The 19334-nt window shown below is 43.4% G+C and overlaps 1 protein-coding gene across 6 annotated transcripts in view; it reads left to right on the forward strand.

Moving 5' to 3' along the window:
• SCAF8 (SR-related CTD associated factor 8) overlaps positions 1-19334 on the forward strand; it is a 110682-nt gene that overhangs the window by 27597 nt on the left and 63751 nt on the right. For 5 of the 6 annotated variants that reach the window (XM_053293513.1, XM_053293521.1, XM_053293512.1 and 2 more), the window contains exons 5-9: positions 1940-2096; positions 3050-3180; positions 12523-12699; positions 15174-15256; positions 18105-18219. In XM_053293513.1, coding sequence (XP_053149488.1) covers positions 1940-2096; positions 3050-3180; positions 12523-12699; positions 15174-15256; positions 18105-18219 — 663 coding nt within the window. The remainder of the gene's footprint in view (positions 1-1939; positions 2097-3049; positions 3181-12522; positions 12700-15173; positions 15257-18104; positions 18220-19334) is intronic. The other variant, XM_053293537.1, reaches the window with a different exon arrangement.

Raw genomic sequence — 19334 nt, forward strand, 5'->3', positions numbered from 1 at the left:
TCACAACACTAGAACCAGGGGTCATCCCATGAAATTGAAGGCCAGGAATTTTAGGACTAACCAAAGGAAGAACTTTTTCAAATAGTGCATAATTAATCTATAGAATTCTCTACCATGGGATGTGGTGGTGGCCATTGGCTTGGATGGCTTTAACTTAGATAAATTCATGGAGGACAGGTCTGTCAATGGCTACTAGTTTGATGGCTATAGGCGACCTCCAATCTCAGGCCAGATGCCTCTAATACCAGTTGCAGGGGAGCAATGGCAAGAGTGAGGGCACAACCTTACCTCTTGCCTGTGGGCTTCTTAGAAACATCTGGTGGGCCACTGTGTGAAACAGGATGCTGGACTAGATAGGCCTTGGGCCTGATCCAGCAGGTCTGTTGTGATATTCAGCTTTTGAAAAAGCATTGCTAATTTCTTTTTAATATTACATCCAACCCATTTAGGCATATTTTTTCCTTGATAGTAGGAAGCATCCAAAGAAGTGCTTGTGTTAGCCATTTTCTCTCTACCACCTCCTCCTCCTCCTTGTAGACCCTGACCCCACCCCCAAGTGTTGATGGACTCTTGACAATGAAGTGAGTTGAGGCAGGGAGAATTCCCAGAAACCGGGCCAGAGGCACCTTCTTATTACATGCAGAAGGTGCCTCTGCCTGGTTTCCAGGAATTGCTTTGTAGCCATCTACACTGCATCTTGTGGTGTTACCGGTGGTCCCTTGACTTTCAACAGTGGTTTTCATGGGCCTGAGGGTGGCTGCAGGAAGGAGGAGATGCGGGTTGGGTGGGGATGTTTTCACAAGTACCACTGTGAATGCCACCCTTTGTAACAGGAAAGCATGCATAAGTTGCAAATGAGAATTCTGGAGAAAAGTGTCTGCAGGTTAAGAGAAACATGTAAATATCATAGATTTGCATTTGAGCAATGACTGTTTAATATTTTTCAGTAAAGTGCCTCCAAAATGGAAATCTTGGCAATGTTTTGTATAGACAGAAAAAGCATAGTGGGTAACATCCAGACTTTTGCTTGCACAAGGGGCAGTGACTTTTGCTGACCCCTCCCCACAAATCCCTCTGCAGCCTCCTATGCCCCCTTAAAATCTGCTCCTGAAAAAAAACAACTCTACAGAAGATTTTTTTTAATTCTTTGAGTCTATAATTGTGACAATTCTGTGTACTCTTACAATATTGTTTTTATATAATGAACATTAATAATTCTAGTATGTAGGTTTTGCTAAGTGCTTATAACCATGGTGGCTTGGTTAAAATCTGAGTTCAGATTTTATTGAAGGTTTTAAAAAAGCTCCAAGAACACGAGTGTATAAAGCTCTTTGGTTTTTACTGTAAAGCTCTTAAACACTACACTAAACCTACGAGATTAAAACTCCTCCTCAATGTCAACTTTGTGATTTTATAGGATACCTACCTTACAGATGGGGAGTGGAGGCTGGCTGAGGAGAACATGCTCTTTGTCATAGTGATTTGAACCCAGATCTTGAATATTTGATTCACTGGATCACATAGGCTTAGTTTGGACAATTATTCAGATCAGGACCTGGAGTACATGCTGCATGTGCCCCTCCCTCACACATATGCCAACTCTCTCTCCATTTCCAGGTTGCTGTAGCCATACAGTATTTTACATTATGTCTAAATAATACACTATTACAAAGGCCATGGTTTTATAATAATGGTGTAGAGGTTAGTGCTACCCACAGTTGCCCATGGCAAACTATCATTGTAGTGACTTAGAGATGGTGGAGGGAGCGCATAAGCCCACAGCAGATTCAAAGTCCTCTAGACCATATTTTGGATGATTATCCAAGCATGTCATAAGTTTATTCCAGCATGTCACAGTTTATTCCAAGTTCTGTTTAACAACCTAGTAAAATGATTTTGAAAAACAGTACCAACTTTTTCCCCCCTTCATTCCTTTTAGAGTAAAATTGTTAGAGTACTAAATTTGTGGCAGAAGAATAATGTGTTCAAGAGTGAAATTATTCAGCCTCTACTAGATATGGCAGCAGGAATTCCTCCTCCAGTTGTGACCCCCGTCCTGCCTGGTACAACAGCTACTATGAGTAATAATACACCAGGTAACAAAGAAGAAACAAATAATTTTTTCCCCCTTTAGGTATGTTATCCATGTTTGAGATCTTTTGCTCTAGTCTTGCTTTCTCTTGGCCATGCAACTTCTACTGAATTGTTTTTGTTGCTGTTCCATTCTCTCTTGAAGTATCTACACATATGCCTAATTAGACAATAAAACATGTCTAAGCATTCAAAAGTATGAATGTTGATCTCTCTTGCAAGAATTATTTATCCAATAGATCAGTATTTTGACTACTCTTGGGTGGTATGACAACTCATAGTTAGTGACGAAGCATAGTTTTAGTAAGAACCTCATGCAAGTTTTTCATAGAAGGATTTAAGGATTAATATGACCAATTAATAATTAAGCATGACCAACTGCATAGTTGAACAGTGCCTAAAACCTATGCACATATGTATCGGCATCAAGGCAGAACTGGAAAATAAGGGTTGTAATTAAACACACACACCCTTCATATTTAGCTTTCTGATGATGAAGAGATGCCTCTTCTGTCTGATGCACTCACTTAGTGTACGTAAAAGCAGTTACTTCTGTAGTTTGCATAGAAAGTACTATCTTGTTGTATTGTTCATAATCCTTGTCTTAGAGCACAGGCCAAGCATAAAACGGATCAAAGCTAAACTTTCCTCTTTAGACAGTTCCATTTATTATATAGGTATACTGGTGAGGAAACAATGGTTTCATATGCCATGCCATGCTATGGAAGCACTCACTGGCCAAATAATTTAATATCTTGTTTTTGTTAGACAAAAATCCTAACTCTCCAGGCTGGAGAGAGAATTGCCAATTGCTATCTGGCTGCAAATGTTTTGAGATACTACTTCTGCACCTATGATGTTTTCATGATAGTTCATTTTGGCTGATATATCTCTTCCATTTGCCGCTGTTATCTAACAATGCGTTTGTAAAGAGAACTGCCTTTTCCCTTATTTTCAGGAACTCCTGTGACACCTGCTACACCAGCCAACGTGGTGCAAAGTTTACCTGATCCTTGGGTGTCTCAGATAACTAATACAGATACCCTTGCTGCTGTAGCACAGATCTTGCAGAGTCCACAGGGCCAACAGGTAAAATGTGTTTCTTTGACTTTGTGTGACAAGGGGAAAGGATAATTATGCTATTTTACTGCTGCACATGGTTTAAATTGCCCAGGAAGGGTCTAAGAGTGATTTAAATATTTACTCTGTACTTTAAACCTGGTTTGATTCTTGCTTTGTTGAAGATAATCCAGAATGTGATATTGAGTTGCAAGGAGTATCTCATGGCAATCTGTGCTACTGGTTTCGGTCCTGTATTTTATGTCCTGGCTATGTATATGTCAACAAGTTTGTACCTTGTTTATTTCAGCAGATATTTCCAGGTATCTAGAAGCATTGTAGGTTTTCTAAAACTTGCTTGAACAAATTGTATGTACAAAGTGATTGGCCGGGGTGATGTTTCACCATCCTTGTCTATCAAAACAAAATTTTGGCGTCCACTCTGACTGTGGGACTGCACTGTGCCTTAACTGTCAGTGTCAGAACTAATATTTAACATGAGCAAAATTCTACAAAATCACTCACCATACTTGTTTTGGCAATTGCCCCTCCCAGCTGTGGCAAATAGATTGAGTAGTTCAGTCGGTGAGTTCAGCAGACAGGCTTGAAAGTTTATTCTTTGCTTGGATCTTAAACACAAATGTTTACGATGCAGAAAGCTGGCCTCATCATTCTGAAAGAACTTTTGGGGCTGGGATCAATTATCTTATCTTTCTTAGTCAGAGCTAGCAGGAACGCCAAACTTTTTAAAAAGCAAATCCTGTGATTGGAAAAGCTTCCCAGGATTTCCCCTCCAGATGGAGGGGTGGAAGGAAGGACGTATTTATCTATGTTTCTCACACAGTGTAGGAAGTCATCAGTGACAATGGGTTATCATCCTCTACTTATTCCTGGTAGACAAGGTAGCTTCAGGTAACAGGAAGTTGGCCTCCCTCCCAGCAGGCATTGGGAGCAGATTCCCCAGTTCCTTCCCTGTCTTACTCCTGACTAGGTGCATGAACTGTAGCGCCTGCTCCTATTACATGCAGCATCCAGTTTTTTCCTCCAGTTTTCTCCCCCTTCTCTCTGCATTTCCGTGGTGGGCTTAATGTTTTCTTTTATTTGATTTTCCTGCCCCAAAACAAAAACACACGTCTTTTAAATTTCTGATCTGATCTGCCTGTAGTTTTCCCTTCCTCCTTCTGCCTCACGTAATCTTCCCAGAGGATATTTTGGCTGGTTCCCTCTCTGAGAAACTCTGAGGAGAGAGGCTGGGCCCTTGCTAGGCCAGGACCTCCAAGAAGTATTGCCATCATTTGGCCTCTCCTCAGTACTGGCAGCCAGAGTGTGAAAACAAGGGTGGCAGCGCCATTTTGAGGAGTGGAAGGGTGGGAAGCCAAAAGTGAAAGGCTGCTAGCTGTGCTGGGCCCAACACTGATTCTACCGTGAGGTCATCTACCTGCTGCTAGAAGTTCCACCACCAGTGCATTGGCTTCACATGGCCCTGGTGAAGCTGCTCAGCCTCTTGCCCAGCCACCAGTTATGCTGCCGCTGCACAGCATCAGTGAGGCTTTGCATGGCTCTGATGAAGCCTCCAGGCCTCTCGCTCAGACATTCCACTGTGCGGCTCTGGCAAGGCTCCACATGGCTCCAGCAGGGCCCCACTTGGCTGTGACGAAGCCTCTGGGCCTCTTGCTCAGACATGCCGCCACTGTGTGACTCTGGTGAAGCTCTATATGGCTCTGACAAAGCCACTGGGCCTCTTGCTCAGACATTACACCGTCTGGCCCAGAGTCTATGTGACTCTGATGAAGCCTCTGGGCTTTTCATTTGGACATGCCACTGCCGTGCAGCTCCAACAAGGCTGCACGTGGTTCTGATGAAGCCTCCGGGCCTTTCGCTCAGACATGCTGCTACTGCTGTGCAATTCTGACAAGGCTGTGCATGGCTCTAAGGAAGCCTCCGGGCCTCTATTTTAGACATTCCACTGCCCCCGCCATGCAGCTCCAAAGATGCTCCACGTCTCTGATGAAGCCTCCAGGCCTCTTGTTCAGATGCCGATCAAGCTGCCTCCACATGGCCTCGTACAGGTGCTCCAAGATAATTTGCAGCAGCCACCGCATCGCCATTGGGCCTTGCAGTGGCCTTGAAATGGGGCAATCCTGCCTCCATGCCCCTGCAACCAGGACTCAATTCCCACATGGGCAGCAGTGAAGCCTCTGCCAATCTGGCTGGGTTCAGTACTGGCACAGATGCAGCAGACTCCAGCTCCCGCCAACTAGGCAGCAGCATTGGTGTTGGGGCATGGGCAGCCAGGCTCAACAGGGCAAGTGATTCTGGGCCACAGGCACCCACGATCTGACCCTAAGAGACCCTTCCTGCCCCAGTCATCAGCAGACGCAAGTTCAGCCTCTAAACTCACTGCTCCAGTGGATTTGAACTCAGAACTGGCCCAAAGGAGGAAGGTGAGCTATTGGAGGAAGGGATGGCAGCTATAGCTCAGCAGTAGAGCAACTGCTTGTATGCAGAAGGCTCCAGGTTTAATCTCTGATGTCTCATCATCAGGTAGAGTTGGAAAAGTCTCCTGCCTGAATCCTTGGAGGGCCGCTGCACATAATACACTCCTTCATAAGTTACACAAGGCCTTGCCTGCTGCCATCAGGGCTGCATTCTCTACTTCCATCTTTGCTAAGCCATCTATCCTCTGGGCAAAAGTAAAGTAAAGCTGTGCCGTCGACTTGGTGTCAACTCCTGGTGACCACCGAACCCTGTGGTTGTCTTTGGTAGAATACATTAATGACCTTTCCCCATGACAAACCAGGCTAAGACAGGGCCTTAACAAAATCACTAAGGCCGTTACCTTCATGGCACATGCCAGCCTAGGCTTTCTTCATTCTTCCTTCAGGACTGTGGCCTCCAGTGTGACTATCCATAGGTCCTTGGGGTTGAACCACTGGCATGCTGACCACAAGTCAAAGATGTCTTTGGATTCACCCCTACTTCAGGGGGAAAATGGTATTCAAGCTATTTGGGAAATCCCTAGAACCAGTCCTGGCAGAGACACGCAGCAGGAAGAAGGTCGTAGGAAACGTGCATGCCTTTTGCCCTACCAAACTTCCTCTCATTTATCCAGGGCCCTCACTAAATTGAGGGACAACCAATTGTTTGACCCACTGGCTCCCCAGTGGAATTCCAAAAACAGGGCCAGCTTTATGACCCGCACCCCACCTACAGCTTTCCTCTGCTGGGCCGGACGAACCGTAAGCAGAACTGACTATCTCCTCATGGATCAAGCCACCCGTTGCCTATTTTAGATCCAGGCAATGGAGTCTGTTCCCTGGGCAGAATTAGGTCGAGGCATTTATTATATTTTATAATATATAATTGGCACCTAAGAGAGACAGAACAATTTTAGATCTCAAGTGGCTTTTTCAGCAAACACTACACATCTCGGGCTTGATTCAGTAACATTCCAAGTGATCTTTCTCCCTTCCCGACAGGAGGGGCAGGATCCACCTCCTACTGCCTGATGTTCTCCCAGGTTTCATCTTTCCCTGTATGGTCCTTCATGCTACTCCAGTGGCTGCTGCTTCCCTTTTGGGCATACATCACGGCCTGCGTCCATGTGTCAGTCTCTCTGTCCATTCATCTCTGCCAGTCTATATGGTGGCAGACCTCCCCAACACTCACCAGGGGTCTATCTCTCAGAGCCTTCCTGAATTCTGATAACCTCTGATGCTAGCCCATTAGGCTGGGGGAGATGGGACCAGTTGCCCAGGAGAGGTAGGACCAATTGCAGCAGCGCCACGGCATCCATGGAGCTGCATTCGCCCAGGCTAGCCCTAATCCAGTTCCTACACCTCTGCCACATTCTCATTTAAACAGACAACGAGATAGATCTTTGATCTCTGTTGGTCAGAGTTACATCTATTTTGAGGCCATCTGCATGCAGGAAGTTTGGTGTCATCATCTGTACGAACCAGCCCGTAGTCTCTGTGTGAATATTCCTCTTTTCTAAAATCTAAAGCTGCACAGACTGGCTCAGCCAACAAACCTTAGAACTGACAGAGTGGAGCCTCTATGCCGAGGTGTTTCGCCTCATTACCAGGTACTTCAGGGAACCACTGGTGGATCTCTTTGCTTTGCCAACCAACTACAGGCTCCCTTGATTCTTCTCACAGCTCTCATGAAGGCACTCGCAAAGTTGCAGATGGAAAAAGCAGGAATAATATTGGTCGCCCGTTACTGACCCAGGCACCCGTGAGTTTCCAATCTCCTGTCTCTGCTGACCACTCCCCTATGCCATCTTGTTCTCCATTCAGACTTTTCTTGCAAAGGCCACTTCTGCACCCAGACTGGCTACAATTCCACGCGTGGTCGAGTGCTCCATCCTAGAGATGGAGGGATAGTCCAGAGCCATTCACTATTCTATCATCTTCTGCCAAACATATCTGTCAGGATACCTGGGCTGTCTTCCTCCATTGGACAAGAAGGAGACAAGTAGATCCACTTTTGGCCCCTGTTTCCCAGGTTATAGGTTTTTTACAGGCCAGTGTTGACCAGGGTCTTTGCCCTAATACCTTAAAGAGCCAGGTTTCAGCCATTTCCTCGGTTCTCGTGCTCAGACAGTCAGGTTCTTCCTTCATACATCTCCACATTAGGGATGTGCACAAACCGGTTCGCAGACCATGTTGGAGGCCTGAGAACTGGTTTGCTGGTCCGGCGGTCCGATGGACTGTCACCGGTGTGTGTGTGGGTGTTGCTTTAAGGGTGGGGGGTTGTACTTGTCCCTCCCGCCGCTTTTTCCCCTCCAGCGCTCCAGTTTTCAGCAAAATCTTTGGGGTGGCAGCAGTCCTCCCTGCCTCCTTGTTGTTGTCCAAATGCAGAAGTAACACTCGTGCATGCGCCCGCCGCCGTCACGCACGTGATGGCCGGCGGCGGCAGGCGCATGTGTGCGTGTTACTTCCTCATTTGGCCAACAACAAGGGGGCAGGGGCGGCAGGGAGGACCGCTGCCGCCCTAAAGATTTTGCTGACAGCTGGAGCACCGGAGGGGGGGAAGTGGCGGGAGGGGTAAGTACAACCCCTCCCCCGCCCTTAAAGCAACACACACACCCCAGCGTCGGACCGCGCCTCCATGGTCCGTGCACACCCCTACTCCACATTATGCATTTCCTGCAAGGGTCTGGCAACATGACAGTCCACAAATTCCCATCCTGGGAATGTAGCAGTGTCCTTAATACACTCATGAATGTCCTCCTTTTGAGCTACTCTGGTATATCTCTCCAAAGCTCCTCTCACAAGGTCCTTTCCTTGGTTTCCATTACACCTGCACACAGAGTTTCAAAACTGGGAGTGCTCTTGGCGCAGAAGGAATTCTGCATTGTCCAACCGTACTCTGTGATCCTGGAAACCAATCCTGTCTTTATCCTCAAAGTCGATTCTCCCTTTCACTGCACTGAGATTTTATCCCATCTCCCTTTTAGCCATCTGAAGGGGCACCCTAGTGGCTGTGGCATAAACTTGATGTGTGCAGAGCTCTGTACATACGTATTTGTTAAAACCAGGGAATTGAATAGGTCTGATCAGTGGTGCCTCTAATTTTTTTCATCTGTGAGTGGAATAAGTTTTGTTCTGGGCAGCAGTATCATGGCAGTGTGCATGCATGTGCATTATTATGTGCCAGTGCCACTACAGATGCAACACGCACACACACACCACACACCATAAATATGGAAGGAAGGTTAAAGAAGTGTATTTTACAATTATATCTATAAAGTTGGATTTTTATTTTCTTTTGCTTCACATTTAAGTATAATAAAAACAATAAAGCATTTTGTAAACTGTTCTTTTGTTGCAAATTAAATTTTTATTGATTTTGACAATATTCTTATTAACATTCACAACAAATAAACAAGGACTTCCCGCTCAGACTTCTTCGTGAATCATCAACTATCAAATTTACCTTTGCTATAATAATGATTCAAAATATAGGTTTAAACCTTAGAAACACAATTTTAATCTACCCAACCTGCTGTTATTACTAAATTTCAAACCCTGCTGTAAAGTCCATAGTAGGAAAATAGTTCTTTAGATACAACAAAAATGGTTTCCAATCTTCTTTAAAACATTCTAAATTTTGATCTCTTATCAATACTGTAAGTTTTGCCATCTCCGCGTATTCCAAAATTTTTATCAGCCAATCTTCTTTTGAAGGGATTTCATTGCTCTTCCATTTCTGTGCATATATTATCCTGGCAGCCGTAGAAGCATACATAAAAAATGTTAAATCAGTTGCAGAAAATACTCCTTGTGTTATTCCCAGCAGGAAGGAGTCTGGCTTCTTAGGAAATGTCATTTTAAATATTTTCTTTAACTCATTATATATCATATCCCAATAGGCCTTAGCCTTCCTACAGGTCCACCACATATGGAAAAAAGTACCTTCAGAGTGTCCACATTTCCAACATTTGTTTGAAACGTTTTTGTACATTAATGCCAATTTTTTTGGTGTCAAATACCATCTGTACATCATTTTATAATAATTTTCTTTTAAAGCATAACATGCTGTAAATTTTAAATCAGTTTTCCATAATTTTTCCCAGGCTGCCATTTCTATATTGCACCCCACATCTTGAGCCCACTTTACCATAGTCGTTTTAACCACTTCATCTCTTGTCTCCTCCAAAAGCAAAAGCTTGTACATTTTAGAAACTAACTTTTCATCACTTTCACATAGCTCCTTCTCAAATCTCGACATCTGATCTTCAAATCCAACTTTAAGATCCTTCTTATACATTTCATTTAGCTGGTGATACTGGAACCAATCTCTAGTCAAATTTTGAACTTCAGTTAAACTCTTTAACTTACAGTCCTTTTCTTGAAAATATAACAAATCCCTGTAAGTACCCAAAGCATTTTGTAAACTGTTCTAGAATTTTTAAAAATTAAATTATTTTTAAATGTTAAAAATAAAACAAGAAAGTACTATGGGGGAAGTTAAGTATTGGATGCTGGTATGGCGCCTTGGAACGAATACATAATCTGGAACCTGCATGCCAAATCAAATGAAAGGGAATTTTGCTTTTTTAAAAGACAGAATATATATATTTTTGAAAGTTGATTGAGCAGTTACCCAAATTAAAGAAACTGGAAAAGCAAAGAGTGGTAAAAATGCTTTAATTCTTCTTATTATTTGTTGTAAAGAATTAGTTCTTATTTTTTAATCTTGACACACAAGGAAGACACCCCCACTCTAACTTCCCGCTGGGTTATAGGTTTAAGGGACAAAGTATATGTTACATACAAATCCTTGTACTGAAGCATCACCTACTCAAGTGCATAAAAATGATTTTTTGGTGGGGGAAGGGAAAATGCTTAATACGGCGCACAAACTTCCCACATGCATTCTGCCATTTACATTGGCAGCATCTTGCCTGTTTTGTCCTCTTGGTGGCCAGACCTTGGTGCTGAGGAGGCTCTGGGCTGCCAGGTGCTGCTGCCGCCACTGCCTCCACCACCTCCTCTGTCCTCCGTCTCCATCTGCAGATCTTGTTGAATGTCTCGGGGGGCGGGGGGGCGGGTTGGACTTTCCCAGTGAGACTTCCAGCTGCAGGTGAGACCTGAAGCTGGAGAAGGGGAAACCAGCCAGGATCTTGGCGGGCAGTGCGGTGACAGCAGGAAAAGGTGGCGGGAGCAGCAGTGCAGCAAGACGCACTCAGTGCATCCACCACAACTGCCTTCTCTGCATACACTCTGTTTAGTGAGATTTGCAAGGCAGCTACCTTGTCTTTTGTCACTCCCTTCATCAAGCTCTATAAAATAAATGCCTTTGTCTTGGTATAAGCTATTTCTGGCCACACAGTGGCAGTGCTACAGCAGGTAGTCAAAGCCAGATCCATTCCCTCCCACAATTTGCCGCTCTGGCATGTCCCATTGTTACTGATGATATCCTATGCTGTGTGAGAAAGAGACATTGGACTTACCATGAGTGGTTCTTTCTACACAGTGTGCAGAGGTCATCTGGCCCACCTGTGGATCAAGCAAACAGGTTCACGGGTGGGTCATTTTTCTTTCTATCTGCCTCCTTTTTGTACCTCTCTATGGAGCTGCGACTAGGGATGTGCACGAACCACGGTTCAAACTGTGGTTCACGCACATTTTGGGAAATTCAACAGGGAACTTTAAGAAAAAGGAGAAGGCCCTTTACTTGCTCTCTGCTGCCCCATTCAGCTTCCTGCTGGGGCTGCATGCCACGCATCCCAATAACCCTCCCCTCCACGCTGCGCCAGCACACACATGGTGTCTATGCATGCACAGACACCATGTTTGTGCAGGCGCCACACGGGGATTATTGGGATGCGCACTGCCCTAGCAGGAAGCTGAATGGGGCAACGGTGAACAGGTAAAGATATGCTCTCCTTTTTCTTAAAGTTCCCAGTCAAATTTCCCAAAATGTGCTCGAACCATGGTTTATGCACATCTCTAGCTGCAACAGTTCTGAAACTGGGGGTCCTCATGGATATCTGGGAGATATCTCATGTTTTAATGTTGTGTTGTAAGCCTCCCAGAGAACAATTTGTTATGGAATGGCTAACAAATAATGTTTATTATTATCCTGCTCCCAATGCTTGTTGGGAGGGAGGCTGGACTTTCTGTTACTTCATCCTTCTACTGAATTTAACCTGTCTACCAGGAATAAGTAGAGTATGATAACCTATTGTTACTGATGATTCCCTACACTGTGTAGAAAGAACCGCTCATGGTATGTCCAGTTTTTCTTTCTTTGATGGAACCTCTAGCTCAGAATAAAAAATATATTTTTGAGGGTTGTGTTGTAATGCAACCTTTGCATTTCTAACAATAAATGACTCTGCAAGAACTGTTACTTCTAAATACTTGCTCTATTTCTAAAGTCAAAAAGTACTTTTGGAGGGAGGAGAGACAACAAACACCCTTCTCTCTAGCATCCCTTCCCATGTGTATTTCTGTACCTGTCAACATGCTGTGCTGAGCAACACTGCAGCCTCTTTTATGGATGAAGCTTCTGAATTAGTATATACTCAGTTTCATGAAGCTTCTGTTTGTTTTAAAAATGCATATAATATTGCTGTGGTATCATGATGGGATTGGACTTCCCAACTGTAGTTCCATGGGGGATGTTGAGATTATGCTTGGAGGACAGATGGTGCATGTTTATGGGGTTGTTTGTGTTTGGAGTATGTGTTTTGGGGGAGTTATTTGGTGCATGTATGCTTATTTGGTACATGCAGAACAGATCAATGCAAGGCAAGCTGATATTTGTGGACCCTTGAATTTGGGATTATGTGTATGGTGTCTGCAAACACTCTCACTTTCCTTTCCTCTCCTCTCCCTGCCCCCATCCCCAATCCAGCTTCAGCAGTTAATTCAGACACTGCAAATGCAACAGCAGAAGCCGCAACCATCACTACTTCAAGCACTGGATGCTGGTCTTGTTGTTCAGTTACAAGCTCTCACTGCGCAACTTACAGCTGCTGCCGCTGCTGCCAACCCACTTAATCCACTAGAACAGAGTGTCTCCTTTAACAAGGTAGAAGTTGATTTACCCACCGTGAAAAAACATTTTGCTTTGTAACCTGTGCTCATGTTTTACCTTTTCATGGATTTTATCTCCTGTATTTCTATTGTATATAAGAACGTTGACTTTGGATTCTTAATTATTAAAAAAAGAAATATCTTCTAGACCTCCTTGTGATGTTAATTGTGGGATATTACAAAATACATCATAATTTTATATAGATGATTTAGACATGATAATCTGCATTTTTTATCTTCTTTCAAAGATATTGACCCCGATCCAGAAATATTATTATTATTTATTCAATTTCTATACCGCCTTTCCAAAAATGGCTCAGGGCGATTTACACAGAGAAATAACAAAAAATAAGATGGATCCCTGTCCCCAAAGGGCTCACAATCTAAAAAGAAATGCAAGATGTAGACACCAGCAACAGTCACTGGAGGTACTGTGCTGGGGGTGGATAGAGCCAGTTACTCTCCTCCTGCTAAATAAAAGAGAATCACCACGTTAAAAGGTGCCTCTCTGCTAAGTTAGCGGGGGATGTGCACAAATTGATATGTGCACAAATTGATGAGTGTTAGCTTTGACAATGCAAATTGCTAGTTTAGAAAGGATGGTGGCATTCAATCCCATCTTCCTCAGACAGTTGAGAGGTATGTTTGGATTCAGTTTCCTGTTATCACAAGCAGTAGATATTGCCATCTGTTTGGTGTTGTGTTTGCAGTAGGGATGTGCATGGAACTGTGGCAGGGAGGCTCAAAGGCGGCGGGGGTCTCCCTTTAAGAATGGGGGAGGGTGCACTTACCCCTCCTGCCGCTTTGCCCCCGCCGGCATCCATGTTTTTTAATGCCCATCGGGGCGGCAGCATACCTCCCTGCCGCCCCGTTGCCCTCATCTTCCAGATATGACCGGAAGTCGCTTGCATGCGCCGGCACATCGGCGACTTCCAGTCATATCCGGAAGACGAGGGCAATGGGGCAGCAAGGAGGTACACTGCTGCCCCGATGGGCATTAAGAAACACAGACGGAGGGGAAGCAGCAAGAGGGGTAAGTGCACCCTCCCCCGCTCTTAAAGGGAGACCCCCACCACCTTCGAACCAGCGGAACCGCCAGTTCTTCGAACCAGTTTGGAAGCCCATAAAGGGCTTCCTAACCAGTTCTGTGCACATCCCTAGTTTGCAGTTCTTAATCCAGTATTGGAAACTGCATATGGAGCCCTAAGTGCTAGATCATTGTATTAGACTCTAATAATTAGAGCATTTGTGGGAATGGCTATCTTTTACACACACTCTCTCTCTTTTCAAGACAACATAATGTATTAAGAATTTATTACGTTAAGAATCTGGGCCTTACTGATGGTCCAGACTTGTATGATCCTGGTATAAATGGGGGGATGGAACTAGTGGTAGAGTATATGCTTGCCTGCAGAAGGTCCCAGGTTCAACCCCTGGCATCTCCAGGTGGGACTAGGGAAAACTCCTGCCTGAAACTTTGGAGAGCTGCTGTCAATCAGTGTAGACAATACTGAGCTAGATGGAGAAACAGTCTGACGTGGTATAAGGCAGTTTCCTGTGTGACACTAGACATATCAAGCAACTTACCTGTGCAGAATTTCACATGGCTGGCACCATGTTTAAACTGAGTCGCTGGTGCCTGAGTGTTAGTACACAAGATAGCATTCACACTGGACACAGAACCTTAGAATGTTAATGCTATACATGCAGGTATCTGTACTAGCGATGTGCACGGACTGTCCAGAGGCCATTCTAAAGGCCTCCGGACCGGTCCGGACGTAGAGCAGTTCGGTGCCGGTGGGGGGCATTCCTTTAAGGGCGGGGGAAGGGTGTACTTACCCCTCCCGCCACTTTCCCCCCACTGGCGTGCATATTTTCGTAAGCATTTGGGGCGGCGGGGTGCCTCCCTGCCGTCCCTTCCCCCATTTGTCAGCAAAAGGCTTCATCTGCATGTCGCGCGCACGTGTCACGTCTTTGCAACATGCAACGCACATTTTATTAAGCCTTTTGCTGACGACCGAATGCTTACTAAAATACATGCGCTGGCGGTGGAAAAGTGGCAAAAGAGGTAAGTACACCCTCCCCCCACCCTTAAAGGAACCCCCACCCCAGTGCCGGACCGCAGTTCCATGCGCATCCCTAATCTGTACGCAGTGTAAATCTGGCTGTATGGAACTCCATATGGTTCATCTTGGCTTTTTTAAAAAAATAAAGCATTGTGTCTAAGCCAGACATACAGTGCAGCTATAGTAGCACTATTTTGTATTAATTCATCTTCAGCTTTGTGTAGCTTATTTTCACCTACCAAATAAGCACAGTCTGAAACACCTGAAAGCCTACATCTCTAACGGATCAGTTAATGCTGAGGCATTTAGCTTGCCTTATCCAAGTAGCACTTCACTCTGTTAAAGAATATCTTGAACAGAGTACATTTAGTCCATTTCTAATGCATTGTTTGTTTTCTCCTAGAAGCTGATGGACAGGTTTGGGGATTTTGGGGAAGAAGCTGACATTAATGAAGAACCTAAAAAAGAAACTCCAACTTCCCAATTGTAAGATTTTTTGTTGTTCTTAAAAGCACTTCATTTAATATGTTAATTGGAAATAGTTTGGAAAGTGCATCTGAAACATGATTTTCTTGAAGATTTCTTTAAGTTCAGATTTTGTAAAGGCAAAAAAGACAAAACTATGGATAGCATCCAGGCTAAGTTAGTTATGACTAAGTGTCATTGAAATTAATGGGACACAAGTTAGTCATGACTAGCTTGTTTTAATGATTTCATTGGTGCTTAATCATGACTTACTAGTCTGGATGTTGCCCTCTATAGTTTCTCATCACTGATGTCATCTTGTGTTTTGTTCATCCCAGCACATTCAAAAAGCTTTCACAGTATTGCAGACTTTTAGTTGGATTTATATTTGAATGGAGTGTTCAGTTTACTCTTCCTATAGCCTTTGTTCTAGTTACACAGTTCTGATTGCTGATATTAGTATTGCTTTCATAGTTTGATAGTGTTAAAAGTTAGTAAGTAACTGATAGGAATGAATACCAGTGTTCCCATGAGCTCAGTTCAAGTTTCAGTACTCACTAAAATTTTAACTTAATTTTTATTCTAGACAAAAATATCCTCTTTGAATTTTTGATTTATTTTTTTCTCTTGGGGTAGACTTCATTAAGCATTTGTAATTGCCTTTTCTTTTTAAGATGTCACATGATATTTTTGTTTCATGATAAAGCAGATTTTGATTTAAATACTAGGAAAACTTTTTGCTGCTCTGTTTCACTCTACTCTTTAAAAAAAAAAATTCTCAAAACAGTCCAGGAAATGAAGTTAGGCAAAGAGCTAGTGACTCCCCGGTAAGCGTCATTCAGTTTTGCATGTAAATGTGGAATATGTTTCCCTTTTACACTAATAAATATAACAATTTATTTGTTTTATTAATTTAAATTTTTAAAAAGTAACAGTTGATATGATATGATACGGAGAGGAGAGCTGGTCTGGTGGTAGCAAGCATGACTTGTCCCCATAGCTAAGCAGGGTCTGCCCTGGTTGCATATGAATGGTAGACTTGATGTGTGAGCACTGCAAGATATTCCCCTCAGGGGATGAAGCCACTCTGGGAAGAGCAGAAGGTTTCAAGTTCCCTGCCTGGCTTCTCCAAGATAGGGCTGAGAGAGATTCCTTCCTGCAACCTTAGAGAAGCCGCTGCCAGTCTGTGAAGACAATACTGAGCTAGATAGACCAATGGTCGGACTCAGAATATGGCAGCTTCCTATGTTCCTATGACTGTGATTCCCTTTGGAAACTAGAATTACAGTTTATAAATCTTTATAAATCTTGACCAGGATCCTAGAAAAATGGTTTTAAATAAAATAAATCAATGAGCCATACATGATGTTTGGTGTATCCAATGAGATATTTCTGGTTGCCCCTTGCCACTTCCCCCCTGCCTTAAGCCGGTCTTTAGGGTAGGCACATCCTCTAGAGGCATTTGATGCAGCATGATGAACTGTGTTGGATGGGGAAAATTCCATTAGGGATGTGTGAATCAGTGCAATTTGGACCATGGTTCAAATCAAATTGGCCCAGCCCCCCCGGGTGCTAGTCCAAGTTTATTATTTTAATTATTTTATTTATCAAATTTGTACACCACCCCAAACTTTCATCTCTGGGTGGTTAACAATAGTTTAAGCTTAAGTTTAAATGGGACTGGCCCCAGTTCTAAAATAACCGGTCCAAACTGGTTCGGGGGGTGGAGGCGAGGTATACTTGTAAAGGGGATCTGGTGAGGATTCCCCATAGTAAGGCCGGGGGCGGGGGAGAAAGTGTACTTCTTTTTGCAGACGGTGGTGGAGATGTTGGTGGAGTGGGGGCAGAAGCTCCTCTAAAGCCCCTGCTGGTCTCCTGAAAAGCAGCCCGGGCCAGCTGTGTGCTCCCTCCACCAGTGTCTCCATTGTCCCCACCACCTGCAAAGAGAAGGTATTAAGTACCCTTCCTCTCCCCTGCCCCCCACCTTACTATATGAAATGGCCCTTTACTTGTAAAGGGCAATCCTTGTTGGATTCCCCTTTACACATATATCCTGCAAACCAGCTTGGCCCAGTTCAGGGACTGGACCAGAACCGGTCCAGGTCTGTTCAAATTCGAATTGAACCTGCTGAACCGGTTCTGTGCACACACCTAAATTCCATGCCCAAACATATGGTACCTTTAAAATTCAAATTTCTCATTTACAATTCCTTTCCAGTTTCCTTACAATTTGGGAGAAAAACAAACCATGAAAACAGATGGGCAGTGTTGTCTTCTATCAGGAGCTGTGATGATCTTAGATAATGGGTTTATTAAGGAGAGCAGATATGTTTGGGGGAAACTGAAAGTGAGACACACTTATGGAAGTTGCTTATGTGCAGCAGCTTCCCCACTCACTTCATTGGAGGCAGTCTTTTTCAAAAATTAATTGTTGATACCTAGGTTGCAGTCTTATGCCCTGTTCGTTAAACATATTTTCAAATATCTAAGTCTCATTGATTTAGGTGTACATATGATATTGACTTAGATCCTAACTTCCAGGAGCAGAGTTCCATTCATGGAACATACTCTCCTGTTTTCCCCTTCCTGCTGCCGCTCTCCACCAGCCCCCAAAATCTGTTTCTGAGGATTGAGGGGAACCTCTGGAGTAGTGCAGGGAACTGGTGCAAGAGACTGCAGCAAAAGGGGGAAATCTGTGACAATCAGTGCCTTTTGTTCATGCAGTGGCACCTTATTATCTGAACTAGAAAACTGTATCAACAGGTAATTTGCAGTGCAAAATGTAGCTTTCTGCTGAATCTGATATGAAACTTAAAAGGTTGTTGTCCTGAGGTAAAATAGAGTGACTGTACTAATTTTGTTATTTTAGGCCTCTTGTATCTGAATCTGTGAACAACTCACTTTTTCATCAGCTAGCAGAACAGTTGCAGCAACAAAACTTAGAACATCTCCGTCAGCAGCTTCTGGAGCAGCAGCCTTCAAAGGTATATAGCTTCACTATTTGAACAATGAGCATCTTGTTTTCTCATTTATTATCATCATCATCAACAACAACAACAAAAGATAGCAGCTTCTGAACATTCTTTATCATTAAAACAGAAAGCCATCAGTGTCCCTTTTCTTGCCTTAATGGAAAATAAATGAATGCAAATAAAGAAAATAAGTTGTTTTTGCCTAATCAGATCACAGGCTTTTGGTTACCTCAGTATAGAATTTGAATTGTGTGTGTATGTGTATTTGCAGAGTATGTATAGTCCTAGGCATAATCTCAAAGAACCATTACAGGCCAGTAGCCTCCTTTTACAACTACACACATTTGTTCTAGTGATAATTCAAGGAGCGGTTGTACTCTCATAAGCTTAAGAGTATTTTAATGGGAAGATATGAAAAGATGGACATAGTTGGGGAGGGAAGGAATAGGAATAGGTCCTGACAGCAGAAGCAGAACTAAAGTAGGAATTGGAAAATAGCTATGCAGTTATTGAAGTGCAGAATCTGCAAGACAATGAACAAAGTATTGACAGCTTCTAAGCTAAAAAAAAAAATCGGAGAAACAGATGCATCAGCTTTGGAGTTAATGTAAATAACTAGTTTATGTGCACGTGATGACATTCAGTAACATTGTAACTAAAAAGGACTCTTATTAGGAGAAAATGGAACAGTCTTGCCACTAGGTGTCACCAAATATTCCTGTTTAAAACATGTTTAATGCAGTTTAGAAATAACATTTAAATCTAAGTATTTGGCTTCATATGCGATTTGATGCATGGGAACTTAAGTTCAGTGAGCAGCAAATTTATTAAACTTCCTTAAAATACATGATGAAGCAATCTGAGTTAATTCTGCAAGATTTAATTCATTTGCATGACGACGGAGTTTCAGGCACACGCCCACTTCTTCATGTGTGAGCCTTGGAATAAATTTGTTTCTGATTGTGGTGTCCAAACCAACTGATCTGACTTATTCTAACCAGAGGTCTTAAAATAAACCATCTGAACCCAAGGCTTGAAAGGTCCATATCATTGTTTATTTGAAGACCTCTGCTTAGAATATGCCCAGATTTGGTCAGTTAGGGCACCATGACTATTCTTGGCTTATT

This window comes from Hemicordylus capensis, chromosome 1 (assembly GCF_027244095.1).
Source record: "Hemicordylus capensis ecotype Gifberg chromosome 1, rHemCap1.1.pri, whole genome shotgun sequence".
NCBI lineage: Eukaryota > Metazoa > Chordata > Lepidosauria > Squamata > Cordylidae > Hemicordylus > Hemicordylus capensis.